General features: G+C 39.7%; 1 protein-coding gene across 1 annotated transcript in view; it reads left to right on the top strand.

Annotated features, from left to right (window-relative positions):
* The window catches only part of LOC118587532, a 39,238-nt gene that overhangs the window by 11,675 nt on the left and 8,582 nt on the right, over positions 1–18,981 (top strand). The window contains exons 4-9 of the mRNA XM_036193563.1: positions 6,021–6,091; positions 7,114–7,132; positions 8,110–8,223; positions 14,253–14,287; positions 15,088–15,112; positions 17,765–17,905. Coding sequence (XP_036049456.1) covers positions 6,021–6,091; positions 7,114–7,132; positions 8,110–8,223; positions 14,253–14,287; positions 15,088–15,112; positions 17,765–17,905 — 405 coding nt within the window. The remainder of the gene's footprint in view (positions 1–6,020; positions 6,092–7,113; positions 7,133–8,109; positions 8,224–14,252; positions 14,288–15,087; positions 15,113–17,764; positions 17,906–18,981) is intronic.

The following is an 18,981-nucleotide window of genomic DNA, read 5'->3' as shown; positions in this document are numbered from 1 at the left end:
GAATCTCAAGAGTGAGGATGAAATTTGAGTTAGATAAAGGCATTCCTAGTCAGGTCCACTGGGAGGGGGCCCTAGGAGTAGTCATCTTAGACCCCGTGCTTGGGAGGCTAAGGGAGTTGGAAAGATCAGTAAGGACACAGAAACCTGTGATGTTTCTGTGCTTTTCCTTTTTCAAATGCATAATGGTTTACACTGGCAGGGATGAGGGTGCTTTGCTTCTGGCTCTGTTATATAGAGACTGTATTTCCCAGAATTCATAGACCATTCTTCCCTTGCCAGTCCCAATGCCCAAACATTTGACTGTTGTTATAGCTCACCTGAGAAGTTTTGTTAAGATTACTTTTCCAGAGGCAGTGAGCAAGGAAAGGTTTACTTTGCCATAGAGTTTGAGTTTGGAGTCCATAATTGGGAAGCAGTAGATAGAGACAGAAACTTGAAGGAGACCGACCTTGCAACCAGAGCCCAGAAGAAAAAAAAAAAAAAAGAATGAATGTACTGTCCTGACTTTTCTTCCTTTTATACTGTATACTGTCCAGGATCCCATCCAAGGGAATGATTGTACCCACAGGGAACAGGTCTTCTCATCTAACTTAATCTAATCAAGATAAACCCCAAGGGCATGCACAGACAACACAGATCTCATCAGTTTGACAGCTGAGCTTCAGCATCATAAAGCCAATGAAGTGTTGTTTTCACTTTTGAGTATTAACCTGTATCGGAGTCAATTTATCTACAGAGAACAACTTTCTCTCTCCAGAACCCATAGGAACATGTCTTATAGTGTGATCCCAGCGATGCAGGAGAAACAGGTTTTCTCCCTTCTTCTCCCAGGTCTTGTAGCAGCACTTCATGTTTCTCTCTTCCCTGTGAACCACTGCTTTACATGGACCCCACAGGGTGGAGTGGCTAAAGAACCAGAATGGCCTTTTATTCTGTCAAAACCCCAAGGCTTCAATGTCCTGGAGTAAGGGCTCAGTGTATGACTTTAGCTCCCTTGTAGGCAGTGTTCCTCACCTCAGAATGACATACAGGATGGCCGAGACAAGGGAAATTAGAGGTCTGACATCCATCTTGGAGCCTCTGACCTATTAGGTGGGGTGTGACCTAAACTCTAGCACACACTTGGCCCCATTTCATAAATTCTTGGATCAGCCTTCAATACTCAGAATATGGGGTTGGGAGTTCTAGTAAACTACATCAGTTCCTAGGACTAAAGGACTATAGGCACTTGGGTATCAGGTCTCTTAGCACCTATTTGATAATAGGGTTGTGTCTGTCCTTTGTGCTATCACCATTTGTGTCTTTCATTTGTTATAGGCTTTCCTGACTTGTCTTCTTTAGGGGAAGGATTTATAATCTCAGAAATGAGTTCCCTGTGTCTTCCCTGGATTCTTTTCATTAGGCTCAAGGCGCTTGCTCCCCACAAGTGTGTTGGCTTCCCTTGAATTCTCTCATTGTTTAGCTGTGTTCAGCTCCACCATGACAAGCACTATTTGTAGAATTAATGCATTGTGTTACTCACTGCATACCCTGGGTCTCCTGATTGTGAGTAGTGTGTCCTATAGAGCCCCATGACCCCACCTCTAGCCTCATACACTTCGATATCCCTTCTTAGAGTTTCTTATCTTTTCTCCTTCTCCAGCAGTTTCTCCATTTCCTGAGTGCCATGTTCATTCTGCATTCTGTGCCTGGCTATCTGTAGAGTCTTGGAGGTTCCCTTCCACCAATTATCTAGTTCTGACACTACATACTAGAACACACTATAGCTTAACCCTCTGGCATGCTCCCACCCTCAGTTCAGATAGTTCTTTGCTTTTTGTATTATCTCTAATTATCTCTTCCTCACCAAACTCACTGGACAGATAAGATCTTTGAGAGTAAAGAGTATAGGACCTTCTTAGGGACAATATACCCAGAAAGAAAGACATTCAAATCTTAGTAGGTTATCTGGTTCAGTCCTTTATCTGGTGTGCAAAGCCAAAGGACTCCTGATGCCTAGCTGTATAGCTTGGTTATGTGAAGAGAGAAGAAAAGGCTGAACTCAGTCAGCCAGAGGAAGTCTCATCAACCAGGCAAGACTCTGTATATTAGAAGAACAACAAACCCAGAAAAAGTTGTTCCAAATTTTATGGATTGTAAGGAAGAAGGTGAAGGAGTGACTGATATGTGGCCATCACATTGGCCCTTATGAAACTCCCAGTGCTATGACACAAATTAGGGCAGTATCTTGTCCCAAACTTGACCCAACACTCCACTCTCTCCATTAGTAACTAAGCTGGAGGCAACCTATCCTGTAACAGAATGCCTCTTTTTAATGGGAGGACAGAAACCCCACCGAGTTTATAGCCTTTCCTAAATGAAGTAAAATGAAGGTGCATGACCTTGACATTGACCTTGTGAAAAAAGTCTCCACTTCTATGTGTTGTATTAGGAATTTCCTTAAAGACTTGTATCAGCTATACAAAAATTACATGTATACTAACTACATGGTCTAGAAATATCATGAAGTTAAGATAAAGCATACATGCATAAATTACAGTCCATTATCTATTTTACAGTTTATTTCCACAAAATATGTACAAAGTATGATAAAATATTAAACTTGATCATTATTTACACACTTACAGGCTATATCTAGTGATTTCCATTTGAGAGATTTGCAAACAAAATCAACACACCATTTCAAATAGCTTTATAAAATAAACTTTGAGGTAATTAATGGCTCAGTGGGAAGAACTGTTACTAGAAAAGCAGGAGACCTGAATTTGAATCTGCTCACACACATACAAAAGCTGGACAGAGCTGTTCATATTTGTAATACTACACTGTTGGGTGAATAGACAGTAGTATTTCTAGTGCTTATTAGCTGTGATCCTATCTCCAGAGTCTATGAGAGATGCCATGCCCTCTTTTAGCTCTCCTGTTTTAATTGACAGGCACATACACACACACACACACACACACACACACACACACACACACACACACACACACACACACAGGACAAATTACCTGAAATTCATTTTACACTACTGCAACAATCGTGTAACCAACTTCTGTTACTATTGCAATAAGGTCAAGTATTTCAAACATATTTTAACATCCCTGGGGTTCTAATCACAGAAGCTGTGATCTTCTGTGGCTTTCTCACATAGTTCCCTACTTCTAATATATGCAGTATTTCAGTGGTTGGACTTACCCCCTTCATTTCACCATAAAGCTGCCAGACAACAAAAAGCTTACTATTAACAGAAAAGATTTTAGGAAGAAGAATATTCTATATGCGATTTTTACTTCATGAAAGGTCGCATTCATAGCATCTTGAATTTTCAGGTTACTTGTACTTTGCTTACTTTAAATTCCTTTCCCCCAAAATGTAAGGAGGAAATGTTGTAACTAAATTATAGTTTCAAAAATTAAAATGGGGGGTTGGAATCCCCTTCTCCCTGAAAGCAGAGTGTGCTGTCTCAGATGTTTGTTTGTCTTTTGCTTTTTTTGTTTATTTGTTTTTGTTTTTTTCAACTTATCACAAACCAGAGTCATTTGGGAAGAGGAAACTTCCATTCAGAAAATGCTCCCACCATATACACCTGCAGGCAAGCCTGTGGTGCGTTTTTTTCATTGATGATTGATGCGTGAGGGACCAGCTCACTGTAGGCAGTGCCACCCCATGGTGGTGTCACTGGGTGCTATAAGAAAGCAGGCTAAATGAGCCTTGGTAAGCATTACTCCTTCATGGCCTTTGCATCCTCTCTTGACTCTGGGTTCTTACCCTGTTCAGTTTCTGTCTTGACTTCCCCCAGGAACTGAGTGTGAAGAGAGAACTATATGCTGAAATAAACTCTTTCTTCTACAATCATAGTGTTTTGCCACAGCAACAGAAATCTTAAATAAGACACTATGTAAATTATTAAGGAGCATGAGATTATGTCATTTTCAGAAAATATATGTAATTGCCATGTTAAATGTCTTACGTTACATTGAAAAAGACAAGTACCAGGTGATTTCTTTTTCATTTGAAGGTATAGGTTTTTAATATAAAAATAAAATTACTTATGTGTATATGATGTGAACAAAGCAGAGGCTTCTTTGTCAATAAAGAGGATTAATGAGATGGGAGGAGAAGTCAGGTGGTGTAGGTACAGTCTTATATACAAGTGCCCTTCTGAAACCAGTACTCTATGTGTACTGGGGACTATACTATGCCAATTGAAAAGGATATATTTTCTTATTCTGACTTCTCTCCAGTGTTACCTTTAAATTTTAGACATAAATGTTGGTACTTGATACTTGATGATATCATTGTTGCCAGCAATGCCCAAATTGATTATTTCCCAATTGCTCTGCTAACTCAACATTGAACTTAAAATTTTGGAATTTTTGATTGGTTCTTTCACATTATACTTTGGATAAATTCTTCGATAATGTGAATTTGGAAGTTGATTCCATGCTTCCTTTACTTCTTTGGTCATGGCTTGCAGAGTTGTGTTATTATGTGCAGTTGCTCAGTATTTCCTTAGAATTTTTCCCATTTTCCTTAGCACCAATATCTGAAACTAATCAAGCCCTTATATTACACTGTGTCTTATAGGGCTATAACACATACATGTTCTTCATGCTCCTTAAAACCCTGTAGAATACTGACAATACTCAGCACAGCATAACAAAATATATGATATGCTATCCTTTAGGAAATAATATGCATACAACATAGGCAAGAATTGTTCTTAGATATGCTTATCCTAGTAAAATTTCCCAAACTGTCATGATAGAACTCTCATCCAGTGTCTGATGGAAGCGGATGCAGAGATCCACAGCCGAGCCCCAGGTGGAACTCTGGGAGTCCAATCAGCGAGAGAGAGGAGGGATTGCATGAGCGAGAGATATTGAGACCATGATAAGAAAAAGCACAGGGACAAATAGCCAAACTAATGGAAACACATGAACTGTGAACCAATGGCTGAGGAGCCCCCATGGAACTGGATCAGGCTCTCTGGATAAGTGAGACAGTTGATTAGCTTGAACTGTTTGGGAGGTCCCCAGGCAGTAGAGCTGGGACCTGTCCTTGGTGCATGAGCTCGCTTTTTGGAGTCTGGGGCCTATGCTGGGATACTTTGCTCAGCCTTGGTGTAGGGAAATTTTCTTAATAAGTAAAAATGAAAAAAAAAAGTTAAAAAAAGAAAGAAAAGATAGGTTGGACCAATGCATAATGACTTTTTCAGCCAATCCTTCTGATCTTTTTTGTTTTGTTTTGTTTTGTTTTTGTTTTTTGAGACAGGGTTTCTCTGTGTAGCTTTGCGCCTTTCCTGGAACTCACTGGTAGCCCAGGCTGGCCTCGAACTCAGATTCACCTGCCTCTGCCTCCCAAGTGCTGGGATTAAAGGCATGTGCCACCACTGCCCGGCCAAGCCTTCTGATCTAACTGCAATTGAATCCCAGAACTCACATGGTGAAAGGAGAAAACCAGATCCCTGAAGAGTCCCTCTAAATCCCACCTGCACACAGAGACACAGCCATGGTTTCCTCTAACCAGAATAAATGCAGTGCATATTTTGAAAGATTTATTTACTTTCATGCAGTGAAAGATTTTTTCACATTGATTTAGATTTCTATTGTCTAGAAAACCAAAAGTTCTGTTCCTCATTTCTCTTCAGTTCTTCTCTTTGCCGTAATTTGTTTGCCAGCAATATAATCCACAGTTCTGGGAATGAACAAAAAGCAAACCATGCTTAACACTTTGGCTGGCTCTTAATATTCTATTCCTCATACTGGATTGCCTTGACCAGCCCTGATACAAGGAGAATTGCTTAGTCCCATGGCAACTTGATGTGCCATGCTTTGTTGATACCCATAGGAGGCCTGCCCCTTTCTGAACAGAAACAGAGTAGGAGTGGATTGGAAAAAAAATTAGATCTAGTCACATATGCTAGCTACATGGACTTCTATACACATCAAGCAAGGATCCCTGAAATAATTAAAAGCAACATCATACATTGACAAGTTACTTTCTGTCCTTTCAGTGGTACATAAAAATGCTGACATTGCATCTTCCTCAAGAGAACAGGGAGCGCCACCAGTGATGATTGTGGAGGTAAGACTTCCTTTCCTTTCTCTAATATAAAAAGTTGCTTTGTCTCCTTTGTAGCAAAAAATCTTAAAATCTCAAAAGCCTGAAAGTTTAACTAGCTAAAAGCTTCTAGTTCCTGCTCCTCATGACTTAAATACCTTTCTGCTTTCTGCCATCACTTCCTGGGATTAAAGGCTCATGTTGCCGTGCCTGGCTGTTTCCAGTGTGGTTTTGAACTCACAGAGATCCAGGCAGATCTCTGCCTCTGGAATGCTAGGATTAAAGGCATGCGCTACCACTGCCTATCCTCTATGTTTAATATTGTGGCTTTTCTGTTCTCTGACCCCAGATAAGTCTATTAGCGTGCACAATATTTTGGGCAACACAATACCACCACATCTCTTACCTTGTAGTGGATATGAAATTTGATTAACAAAAGCTAGGTGCATCGTGGGTTAGCTCAGGGAGAAAAGGAAATGGAATTGTACCAGTTTGCTCCTGATTGAACTAAACAAATGTTTTCAGTGTCATTTATCACAGTTTGTGTGGGAGGATGGTTTCACCTGAAGAAAATAGTTCCTCTTTACTTGTGTGTATAGTTTTCACTCAGAAGTTGACAGCCACTTCTGGTTCCTAAAATCTTGATATAGTTTGATTATGTTCCAGGGAAGCAATTGTAGAAAAAGTTTCTCAATTTCAGTGTGAGGATGTTGAATGGTAAGACAGCATGAGGATAATTGAGGCCCAACTATAGGAGAAATTATCTCACAGTCAGGTTATAAAGATGTGGTGTGGCTTAAGGAACATTCAGTGGAGACCAAACAAATAGTGTTTCTTAATCTGTCCTTTGAACCAGCAAAAGTGAGAACAGTCACAAACTACAGAGTCCCAGTTCTTCTGTGACATTGTCACATAATATACTAATACATAGGACTCTTGCTCATTTTGATTGGCATCATACCATGTTGACATGTGTTCCAAAGACCCATGTAAACAGAATTCAGCATGACCTGTGCTCAAACTCTTTTCTTTCCTTTAAATTTCAGGCGGAGTCTAGAAAACGCAGTATGTATTATGAAATACCTCTGTTAAGACATATTTTAGAAATATATTGTATAACTACTGGATATCCCTATGTGTAATGCACCACTGTGATCTAAGCCACCTATAGGAAAGTGTTTGGATTTTGTGTTGTTTTATTTTTATAGTAGTACTCAAAGTTAAAAACAAAACAAAACTGGAATTGTCTATTGTCACTGGATTCAGATCTGGTCTCTTTAGATTGTTTGAGATGTTCTGTACCAGGCTATGTCTAAATCTATTTTTCCCAAAGATAGATATCCTAATTACCCAGTCAAATCTCTTGTGACAAACTAATAAATTAACAAATTAGGATACACACTTTACCTACAGTATATGTGTTCAAAGCCCATTACATACAGTATATTGTGTGCTACTCTGCTGAAGAATAAACCAAGGCACAGAGGTAAGTGATGAGGCTCTCCATACAGATCAAGGGACATTTTGTAGCCTGAGGACTTGGTAATCCCTAAGTTCCAGCTTCCCAGCATTTGCCTTCAGGAAGTCAAAACTGCAGAGATCAAGATCAAGTCACTCTATCGTGACTACCACAGAGGGCAAAACCCCGGGGCATTGCTTTTCATCTACCTACAGACATTCACAACCATGAAAGGTTAGAAAGCCCACATGCTTCTAGTCAGATCAGTGATTCTGAGAATGGGAGACAGACACTGCATGGGGAGATGTGGTGGGCGTTTTTCACTTAGGCTTTTGTTATATATGGCTCTTTCCAGTATTCTCTATTGTCACGTCATAAATTTAGACTTTACCTACACAGTCCATGTATTGCTTAATGGATTATAAACTGTATTCAGTGAACCTCCTGAAGCTCCATTCTCACTCTGATGGCTGTACCTGGAAACAAGCAATCAGATCAAATGGACAAACACACAACAGTTGTTAGTTTCCTCTGTTTTTCTGTCGTGAGTCTGACATGACTCCCTGTTATAATGCATTCCCAGTTCCTGCATTCTTAAGGGAAATTTGTCGGAAGCAATCTTTTGCCCCTCGGGATGTGGAAGGATCTCCCGTCCCTGAAGGTCCTTCTGCAGAAACAACACCAACGCAAGTAAAAGGTACAGTGGGAATTCCATAATTCTGTCCAATTGTATATACTGGTTGCTAATTATTTTGCTTCATATCTAGGTCTATAGATAAACTTAAGACTATTTTTCCTATGTAGTAAAATACTAATATATCTAGGTCTTCAATATAAACATAATCACAGAATTTAAAATACATTTAAGGCTCCGTGTGCTGGGCTCTTCTGACTCCTCATGGGAGACCTTGATTTGGGGGATGTGGGAATGTGGGATGGCTTGGGAGAGAGGACTCGGGGGGTGAGAGGAGGTAGGAAGGGGATCTGTGGGTGGTATGTGAAGTGAGTAGAAAATTTCTTAATAAAGAAAAAGGGGGAAAAAAGAAAAAAATACATCTAATGTCGCCTTGGCTGCTCGTTCAGTAGTATGAACCGGTGGAAAGCTTAAGCTCCTCTTGTGTTGGATCAGGGTGGCTTCACCTAGTGTAGACAGGAATGGGTGAACCACCCTCTCTAGTACTTTCTCCCACATGTGGGTGATGCAGATGGAGTAGAGCTAATGTTTCTCAAAGGGACTTGGTAAAAGTCTAATGTTTCATGACTGAGGGTGAAAATTCAAATTAGATAAAAAATATTCCTGGATTGATCCAATGAGCAAGGGTCCCAGGAGTGGTCATGTTCCACACTGTGCTTAGAAGGTCAGGAAGTGGGAAAGATATCAGTAGGGACAAGGAAAACAGGAGGGGGATATCCTTTTCCACTTTCAGTGGCACAGTGGTAAGCAGTGTCTGGGGAAAGTGTGTTTTGCCATTTGAAGACAGTATTTCCCAGGACATTACTCTTTTTTTCAAGGCTTGCTTTTTAAAATTTAATATGTCTTGGATATTTTCCTTTTTTCTTGAAAACCTACACAATATGTTCTGATTTTGGTTTCCCCTTCTCCATCTCTTCCCAGATTCTCCACACCTCACCACCCATCCACTGTTTTATCTCTCACTTTAGAAAAGAAACAAATTAAAAATAGAAAACCAGTATATAATCAGTGAAAAAGCACAACACACACACACACACACACACACACACACACACACACACACTCAAAAAAGCAACATAAAACACAAAATCAGAAACCATACTATACTTGCAAAAGACCAGTAAGGTTTTAAAAATGTCCAAACAAAGCAATATGAGACGCCAAATGTCTACAAAAACACCATTGTGTTTGTTTTGTGTTGGCCATCTACAGCTTTCATTGGACCTACCTTTAAGTGCGGTTAATAAACCTAATGTGACTCTATTAGAGAAAACTGATTTTTACCTTGCAAGAGTTTGCCAGCTTCTTGGTTAGGAATTGGAGCTCCTATCTACTTTGCCCTCTCAACACTGGGACCCTGTCTGGCTAGAACCTGTGTGTGCTGCCACAGTCTCTGTGAGTTCATATGTGCATCAGTCCTGTTGTGTCTGGAAGACAGTATTTCCTTGATGTCATTCAACACTGGCTCCTTTCTACCTCCTCTTCCACATACCTCCCTAAAGCCTGGGGTGAGGGGTTGTTAATGAAGACATTTAGAACTGAGTAACAGAATATCTTTTCAGCCTGTGACACTACCAGATTCCTAAGCTTTTGCTTGTGGTTACTAGCTCTTCATTTTAATTGTGTCTGTCTGAATTTTTTTCTCAGGTGTGGCTAAAACAAACTAAAGAATAATTGGCTTCTTTAGTTCATGGAGTCTAAGGTTACAGCCGATAATTGCAGGGCAGCCATATATAGAGGCAGGAGCTTATGGAAAAGAAACAACACCTGTTGAAAGCCTAGATGGATGAATGCTTGGGCTCAGCTCACTTTCTTCTTTTTATATAGTACTTGATCACTTCTGGATTAGTCAGGGTTCTCTAAAGTAGCATAATGAATAGAATGAATCTCTATATATAGTTGTAGAAGGAGGATTTATTAGAATGACTTACAGGCTGTGGTCCAGCTAATCTAACAATGACTGACTATGAACAGAAAGTCTGAGAATCTAGAAGCTGCTCAGTCCATGAGGCTGGGTGTCTCAGTAGACAGAATTCTGAAGAAGTAGGCTGTAATGCCAGTGAAGTAATACACTTGCTAACAAGACCAGAGCAATCAGGCAAAGAGCAAAAGCTTCTTTCTTCCATGTCCTTATATAGGCTTCCAGCAGGAAGTGTGAGCTGGGTTAAAGCTGTGGCTTCCTGACTCAAGTTCCTGGTTAAAGACATGCATCTTCATGCCTCAAGTGTGTGCCTTTTCCTAGCTCAAAAGATTTAGACTGAAGGTGTGTCTTCCTATCCCAAAGATCTGAATCAGAAGTGGATCTTCCTACTTCAACTTAAGAAAAAAACTCCTCACAGATATGCCCTCCATTTGGGGGTTATAGTTCATTCCATATACAAATAAGTTGACAAGCAATAACCACCACACCTTCCTAAGCCATAATGCTGAGGAGAGTTCATTAGTTGTCCCACCTTAGCTAACCTAGTTGATATAATCTTATACTTGTATGCTCAGTACAGGATATCATCCAGTTGACTGTGGAGATTAACCATGACAGTGCCCATGAAATATTTTGTTCACTTGTGTATTAACCTGTGATAGAGCCAATCTGTATGGTGAGGGACAGCATTCTCTCTTATACTCACAGAAACCAGTAGATGATAGTCTAATATAGGCAGAGTCTCTCTGTGTCCCAGCAGCCGCTTCATAAAAACCACATTGAGCCTTAACATAAATTATAAATGATCAGCCAATAGCTCAGGCTTGTTACTAATTAGCTTTTACAACTTAACCTCTTTCTATTCACTTATATTCTCCCATGAGGTTTGTGGCTTTTACCTCTATCACGTTTTTATGTCTGACTCTTTCTCCATCTGACTGGCAACTCCTCTTACGCCACTCTTCCTCATCACCTCATTCTCAGTTTGGCTTTCTCACCTAACTTTATTCTGTTCAACTATTGACCAGTCAGCCTGTTTATTAAACCAATCATAGCAACATGTATTCACACAGTGTAGAGAAGGATTATTCCATACGAGTCTAGCAGTGTGGGCCCAATGATGAAGGAAGAACAGAGCCCTTCCCTTTCATCCTTCAGGACTTGTAGAAATCCATGCATAGTCTTCGTTTCACTGTTAACTCCTACTTCATGTGGCACCAACAGGGTAGAGTATGGCTAAAATGGCTGTTTATTCTGACAGAACTACCATATCTTCAGTGTACATTCCCAGCCTATGCTCCTCATCCTGGACTGCCGTGCAGGATGACTGAGGTGTAAAGGAGGTTAGAGAATTATCATTCATCCTTGAGCCTCTGACCTTGTGAATGAGGAGGGATCTCATCTCTGGCCCCTGCCTTGGCTCTTTTTCATGCATTCTTGATTCCAGCTCCAAGATGCAGATGGTGCCTTAGGGAGTTCCCATAAACTAATACCCATGTTCGAAGGGCTAAAAGACATGAGCAATTGGGGATCTCTTGGCACCCATCTTGCCACAGGCTGTCTCTGTCCTCAATGTTTTTCATATTTGTGACTTTCTCCAGGGAATAGCTGACATGCTTGTTCTGGGGTAGAAATGAGTTCATATCTAAGGAGTGTGTTTCCTCCCTTCTTTGGTAGGTTCAAGAACTTTGATCTTTTAAAGTCTGATCTCCTGCATTCTCTTGTTGGGCTCCATAGGCAATCTCTATAGCTTTAATTCTGTGTGTCTCTTTACCTTAAACTCAGCAGCTATTGCTTCTGAGCAAGGTGTCAGAGAGACCCAGGACCAGTCGCCACCCCATAATCTTCCATCTTTCTTCTCCAGCCACTTTCTCCTGTTTCTGGAGTGCCATGTGGTCTCTAGACTCTGTACCTGGAAATATATAAAAGTGTGGCAATTCCCTTGTATCAGTAAACTTGTTCTTGATGTTTCATACTATGAAACATTGCTCAGAGGAGTTCCCTGAATGAGTCTTTTGCTAAACTCCTTTGCTAAACTCATCAGATTCAGAAGACCATTAGAGAGAAGAGGACATAATATAAAACTTCTTGTGGACTACATGCCCAGAATGACAGTTGAATCTTAGTAGGTCATCTGGATCATCCCTTTACCTGATGGGCAGAGCTGAAAGGCTGATGGTGAGCAACTGAGGCATGTGAACATGTAAAGACAGAGGAGTTAATCAGAGTCAGCTAGAAGCAGTCACATAAGCAGAGTGATACAAGACACAGTAAAAAACAACCAAGTGAAAATATATACAGACACACAACACACACATAGACACACATATACACACACAGAGAAACACACATGTAGACATATGTAGACACAGACATACACACAAACACACATAGACATACAGACACATAGGCAGACAGACACATAGTGACAAAGACACACACAACAGAAGAACATAGTTTGAAATCCTAGGAAGAGTGACAAAGAACAGTAAAGTCACTGACATGTGGTGGTCACTTTGGTCCAAACACCTGAGGCTGTGACTCCAATCAGTGAAATGTCAGCTCCCTACAATGACTCTTTCTTGAATTTACCCACATATATATACTTGTGGTAGCCTCATGTTCACAGACCCTCATTTTGCATGGAAAAGAATACCTTCTAGGAAATGCCTATCCTTTGTGCCTTCTCTAAGAGAAGTCCCATGACTTTGGCCTTCACCTTGTCAAAAATGCATAACTTCTAATCATTATTTAGGAGTTTTGGTAAGTTTAAAAGGGTTGCTGCTTGTTGATAAATAATTCACAAAGCAGAAGTGTGATAAAGACCAGAAAATTATGTTCATAAACACATAAAACACATGTATATTATCCATTGTGCAATGTTATTCCATAAAATATGTACCACATATGATGAATTATTACAATTTACCTCATATTTTTCATAGTTACTAAGATTGCATCATTCTTTGTCTTTGAGAGATAATGTAATGGGACATGAACATTCACTTTTAAATAGTTGTTTAAAGTTAAATACATGGTATACAGATGGCTCAGTACACACATCAATACCCTACTTTGAATCTCCAGGGCACATAAAAAAGTCAGACAATTCTGTGCACACCCCAGCATATTCGGGGGCAGAGAAAGGAGGATTCTCTGTCTTGCTGGCTATTAGTCCAGGTCTAGCTTCAATGAAAAACCTTGATTGAAAGAAGGAAGACAAAAATGAAAGATCAGGGTTGTTATAATTTACATTTTTAATTCTTTAAGAATTTAATGTGACTACTGTATTTATATTATTCTATCCCACCTTCTCCTCAATCCAACTCATCCCATGACCATCCTTCAAATATATGACTTTTCTATGATAACAATTATAGTTACATATACAGATGAATCCATTTAATATTGCTCTTATGTATATTATGTATACTGTTGTATATTTAGTGTTCATGGTTTGGGATTAGATAACTTATAAGGGGGCTTACCCCTGGAGAAAATTGATTCTTCATCTCTCTACAGCCATTGATTGCCTGTAGCTCTTGGTGTAAGGTGGCATATCAGTAGGAACTGTCCTGATGCAGGTCCTATTTGGGGAATTGTATTGAGATTTCATTGGTTACATCATCCCTGCCATGTCTAGAAGACATGATCTCGCAGCATATGTCCTATTCCTCTGGTTCTTATAATTTTTCCACTCCTCTACCAAATGTTTCTTAAGCCGTAGGTGAAGGGGTTATCTTATGCATCTACAATTTCGGATCCCAAAATATGTCTTCTGACCTCCACATGCAAACTGAGCCATACTAGTTGTCCCTCCAAAGAGAATACATGTGAAGATTTGTATTTAATCTTCAATCACATAGATTATTTTATGTTGGTTTAGGTTATCACTGTCTGAAAATACAACAGTTCTGTTACTCATATATCTCCAAGACTCTCTCTATTTTAATTTCCCTTCAAAGGAAGACAGTTCAGCAGCCACCCAACCATCCTTTTTATTAGGTCTAGTCACTTGTACTGAGTCCATGCACTTTTAGCCACATCAAGTAAGAATGCTGCATGAGTAGTAAGCAGTACCATGAGCTAACATTACTTTCTGTCCCCTTAGCATTACCTGAAAAGACACAAGGGAAGGTAGAGAAGGTAAGGGGACCTTTCTTTTCTCTAAGACAGAAAGGTTACTTTAGTGATCTTATGTTTGAGTGGATATCAACTGAACAACAAAACTAAGCAGGGCATCATGGGTATAAGAGAGTTAGTTTAGGAAGAGGACAAAGAGGAATTTACCATCCTGATCCAGACTGAATCAAATCTTCTAGCATCAAGTATCACAGTCTGTGTGACGAGGCCTTTTTTTCTGGAGAAAAAAGGCTCTTTGTTAGATAAATTTGTGTAATATTGATTCAGAAGTTAGCAGACATATCTATTAAGGTGTGTATTTTTCCTTAAGAATCCTCTTCTATTTGTTTCTCCCGCCTGCCATCTAGATGGAGTTTGGGTTGTTCCCCAAAAGTCTATGTGGTGGGAAGCTTTGTGTATCCAATATTTGAATATGTAGGGTATAATATATTTAAAACATGTGCATTCATGCAAATAATTGGAGGACCCCCCAATATAAGAAAATAATCTCCCAAAGCAAGTTGCTAAGTTAGTCTGCCATATTGTGATGTAGCATAAGGAGCCCTCAGTGAAGGCCAAACAGAAGAGGTCCTCTGCCCTCGCTTTGAATTAGCAGAGATGTAGGATGTATTAGTTTTTGTCACAAATATGTAGCCCTGGTTTTCTGTGACATCATCATATTATGTATCAATACAGTCTTTTTTATGTCTTTTTTCTATCCTACTTTACACTATGCTGTGTTATAGCATGAACTAAAGAGCTATGCAAATAGACTCTGTATGACCTCAACCTCAACGTGTTTTTTTCTTTCCTTTCAATTACAGGTGAAGAATAGAAAATTCAATTGCAGTATGTATTATGGCATCACTCAAGACATGTTTTAGAATTATTTAAATGCTGGCTGTCTTTTCTTTGATATACCAATGTGATATGAGACTCCTATTGGGAGTGAGCATTGGGAGTTTAAGGGGGGCGGGAAGGCAATGCCCTGAGTAACGAGTCCTACCCATGTGTCTGCAGTCATTGCATTCAGTTATTTTGGAATTTTGTGCACCAGGTAGGATCTAAATAGATTTCCCCCACCCCAATACAGTTATCCCTATGACACAATCCACTTTCCAGTGACAAATTTGTCAATTCAAAAAGCAAGATACACATCTTACCTACAAAAAAAGTATTCAAACCTTGCCATAGAGATGTGTGGTAGACTTGTTTCTTTGTGCAGCTCTCTGGAGAATCATAGCCCAAGGTAAGGAGATAAGTCATCGGTCTTTCCAGCGATAGAGCTCAGGAAGTACTTTTTACTTGTCAAGGACTTAGGAATCCCTTTGTGATAGGTCTAGCTTCTCAGCATCTGCCTGCAACAACCCAGCCCTAGGGAGATTACAGACAATGATGAGCATCACAGTGAGTGATAGATGGAAAGTCCATATGTTTAATCAGATCACTGAAAAATAGGTAGGATGTGTGTAATAACTGGATTTATGGTAGATATGACTTTTGTTCCAATATTACTTCTATCACTGGTGGTCAGTCTCCCTGCTGCCTGCTATGTCTGAGCACTCAGTGGAATGATATAAGCGGCTGTGAATTATACAGGCAGAGTATGGTTGGATATCATCATTTTGAAGATGCTGTGTTACAGTACTCTCACAGTCAGGATTTGACAGAGAGGGTCAATGGGCAGGAATGTAAGGACCAGTTGGTTTAGTGTGTTCCTAGCATGTGCAAAGCCCTGGATTTGATCCCAATGACTGTATAATGTGTGTCCATGGTGGCACACTTCTATAAACCCAATTCTTTGGACCTGGAGTAAGGAGAATCATAAATTCAAACTTATCCTTTTATACATAGGGATTTTCAGTCTAATCTTCCATTATAGGTATTTCTGGTAGTTTAAAAAATGTTTAAGGAGTCAGTGTGACTCAATTGTCCCTATAGAGCCTGTGGATGGAAGAGTCTGTAGAAACTGGACTTTGATGAATCAGAGCTAAGCAGGTATGATGCACGCTTAGTGCTAATACAGACTCTGCCCTTCTAGCTACACTTTATCTGGGTCATCCATATAGTAGGTGAAGATATTTGTCATCTAGAAATCCATGTGCATACATATTACACAAATACCAAACTGCTTTTCTTGCTTGGTCATATTGAAGACGTCAAGCCTGGACCAATTGAAGGAATGTTTCATTTTTGTCAAACTGCCATGCAATAACATGGTTTAGAATGAATTGGACTCTTGAGTATTTCTAAGGAATATGTTTGAATCTATAATCTCTCAGTGTGGTTCCCTGGCAATGAAAATTTGTCCCTGAGAGGGACATGACAGGTTGAAGATGCAGGAGAAGAGTCACAAATTTGTACTAAGCCAGAGCCCTCTACTCCAATTTTGAATCAAAGATTGGAAGGAAAAGAGTATCTCTTTCAGGTGTTTGGTCACAGTGACAGGAGTGTAACTACTGTGGTACCTAAAGGTCAAAAGTAGGGAATGCACACAGTTCTTTACTTCTCAACTCATCTAAGGCAATGCTACATGTTAGTGTGAGCTATAAGTTGTGGTGATAATTTATCTGTGTCCCCCAATAAAATTTATCTGAGGATGAGAGGATAAAGGTTAGCTACTATTAGTAAAAACAGAGGTCATACAATGTTAGCACATGCCCTTAATCTATCTGGATCTCTGTGTATTCAAGGCCATACTAGGGAACAGAGCCAAGTGTGGTGACACACACCTTTAATCCCAGTACCAACCATAGAAGCCTACAGGTCTATACAGATAGGCAGTGGCAAGGAAGTGAGGTAGCTAGGCTAAGATAGCCAATGAGAGGGCAGAACAGCAAAGCAATAAAGACGCAAGTAAGACAGGATGTGGCTGGTACTTTGTAAGCAGCTGTGTGGTGAGGTAAGGTTAGCTGGTGACTGTTCTGATTCCTCTGATCTCTGTCAGATTTTCACAGCTATTTCTGACTCTGTGTTTTTTAGTTAATAAGACCACTTAGAAATCCATCTACAATAAGTACTAGTGTCTAGTTGAATTCCTCTGGTATTTAACAAACATTATTAGAGCATTTCTGCTGTACATGTGCCTTTACTTATAATTTATCATTTGTAGTTCTCTTTTAAACTAGAAAGTATTATGAGAAGTCCTTCTAAAACTTCCAGTGTTTGGGAAAAAGCATGGAAGAAAGAGGAATTGTGTGAACAACAGTTGTATTCATGTGATTCTCAGAAAGAAGAGCTCCTATCTGGCACCAAACCCATATAACACATTCAGTCCTGCTGCTCTTTCTGTATTGCCCCAGCCACATAAATGTAGACATTACCTATAGTGTCTGTATACTGCTTAATCACAAAATATGGTCATCTTCTTGAAGCAACACTCTTAACTCTGATAACTAGCCGGAAACAGGAAATTAGATCAAATTTACAAACACAGCTATGATTACTTTTCTGTTTTTCTGCCATAAACTAATGTAACTCTCCCTGTTGTGACATTCCCAGTATTTTCAATATTTAGAAGATTTTATAAGAAGAAAACTATCACCTCTCAACATGTGGAGGAATCTCCAGCTGCTCCAGCTGCTCCAGCTGCTCCAGCTGTCGCTAGTACTTCTAAAGAAATGCCACAAACACAAAGAGAAGGTAGTGTACACATTGATATATTGAGGCTTGGTTTCTGTTCTATGTAGTAGTCAATTATCCTATGTACTATCTGTAAAAATGAAAAGATTTAGTCTTTTTAATATGTGAAAAATGTTAATCTATCTATCTCATCAGTAAAAATACAACCATAGAATTTTTTTTTTTTTTTTTGGTTTTTCAAGACAGGGTTTCTCTGTATAGCTTTGTGCCTTTCCTGGAACCCACTCTGTAGCCCAGGTTGGGCTTGAACTCACAGACATCCACCTGGCTCTGCCTCCTAAGTGCTAGAATTAAAGGCATGGGCCACCACTGCCCGGACAACCATAGAAATTAAAGATATATTTAAAAGTCACTTTGGCTCTTGCTGAATAACATGGACTAGAGGAAATCTGGGGCATATGTATAAGTTGATGTAGCTTCAACTGATGTGGGCAGGAATGGGTGAACCTCCCTATCTGCTACTTATTCCCACATGTGGGTAACAGAAATGGATTAGATCTGAAGAGTTCCCAAAGTACAGGTGAAATTTGATTTATGTAGCAGCCTTTTTGGGGGAAAGATCCCAGCAGTGGCTGTGTCACATCCTGTGCTTGGGAGTGCAAGAGAGCAGGAAAGAGTAAGTACACGGAAATGGGAGTTTCCTGTGCTTTTCCTCTTTCAGAAGCATAAGGATTCGCAACAGCTCTCCATGGAAATGCTGCCTAAATTAATTTTCAATTCTCTTTAACAAAATACTTTGAGAAAAACAAACTAGAGGTGAAAGGTTTATTTTGCAATTAGCTTGAGAATTCATTTCATGATTGCAGGGCATCTATATAGAGAGAAACCTGAAGTAACCAGAACCAGAAAGCAGTGAAAAGTCAATGGTATTGCACAACTCCCTTTCTTCTATGTTTACTGTCCAAGTTCCCAGTCAAGGAAATGATGCCTCCCCACAGTTAGTGGATCATCCCACCTCAGCTGTCTTAGTTACTATAATGTCCCACAGGTGTGCTCTGAGGTTCTGGATCTCATCAAATTGATAATTGAGATGAATCATCACAGTAGCCATGACGTACTTTTTGTTTATGGTTGTG

This window comes from Onychomys torridus, chromosome 7 (assembly GCF_903995425.1).
Source record: "Onychomys torridus chromosome 7, mOncTor1.1, whole genome shotgun sequence".
NCBI lineage: Eukaryota > Metazoa > Chordata > Mammalia > Rodentia > Cricetidae > Onychomys > Onychomys torridus.
This window is presented reverse-complemented; position numbering and strand designations above follow the sequence as displayed.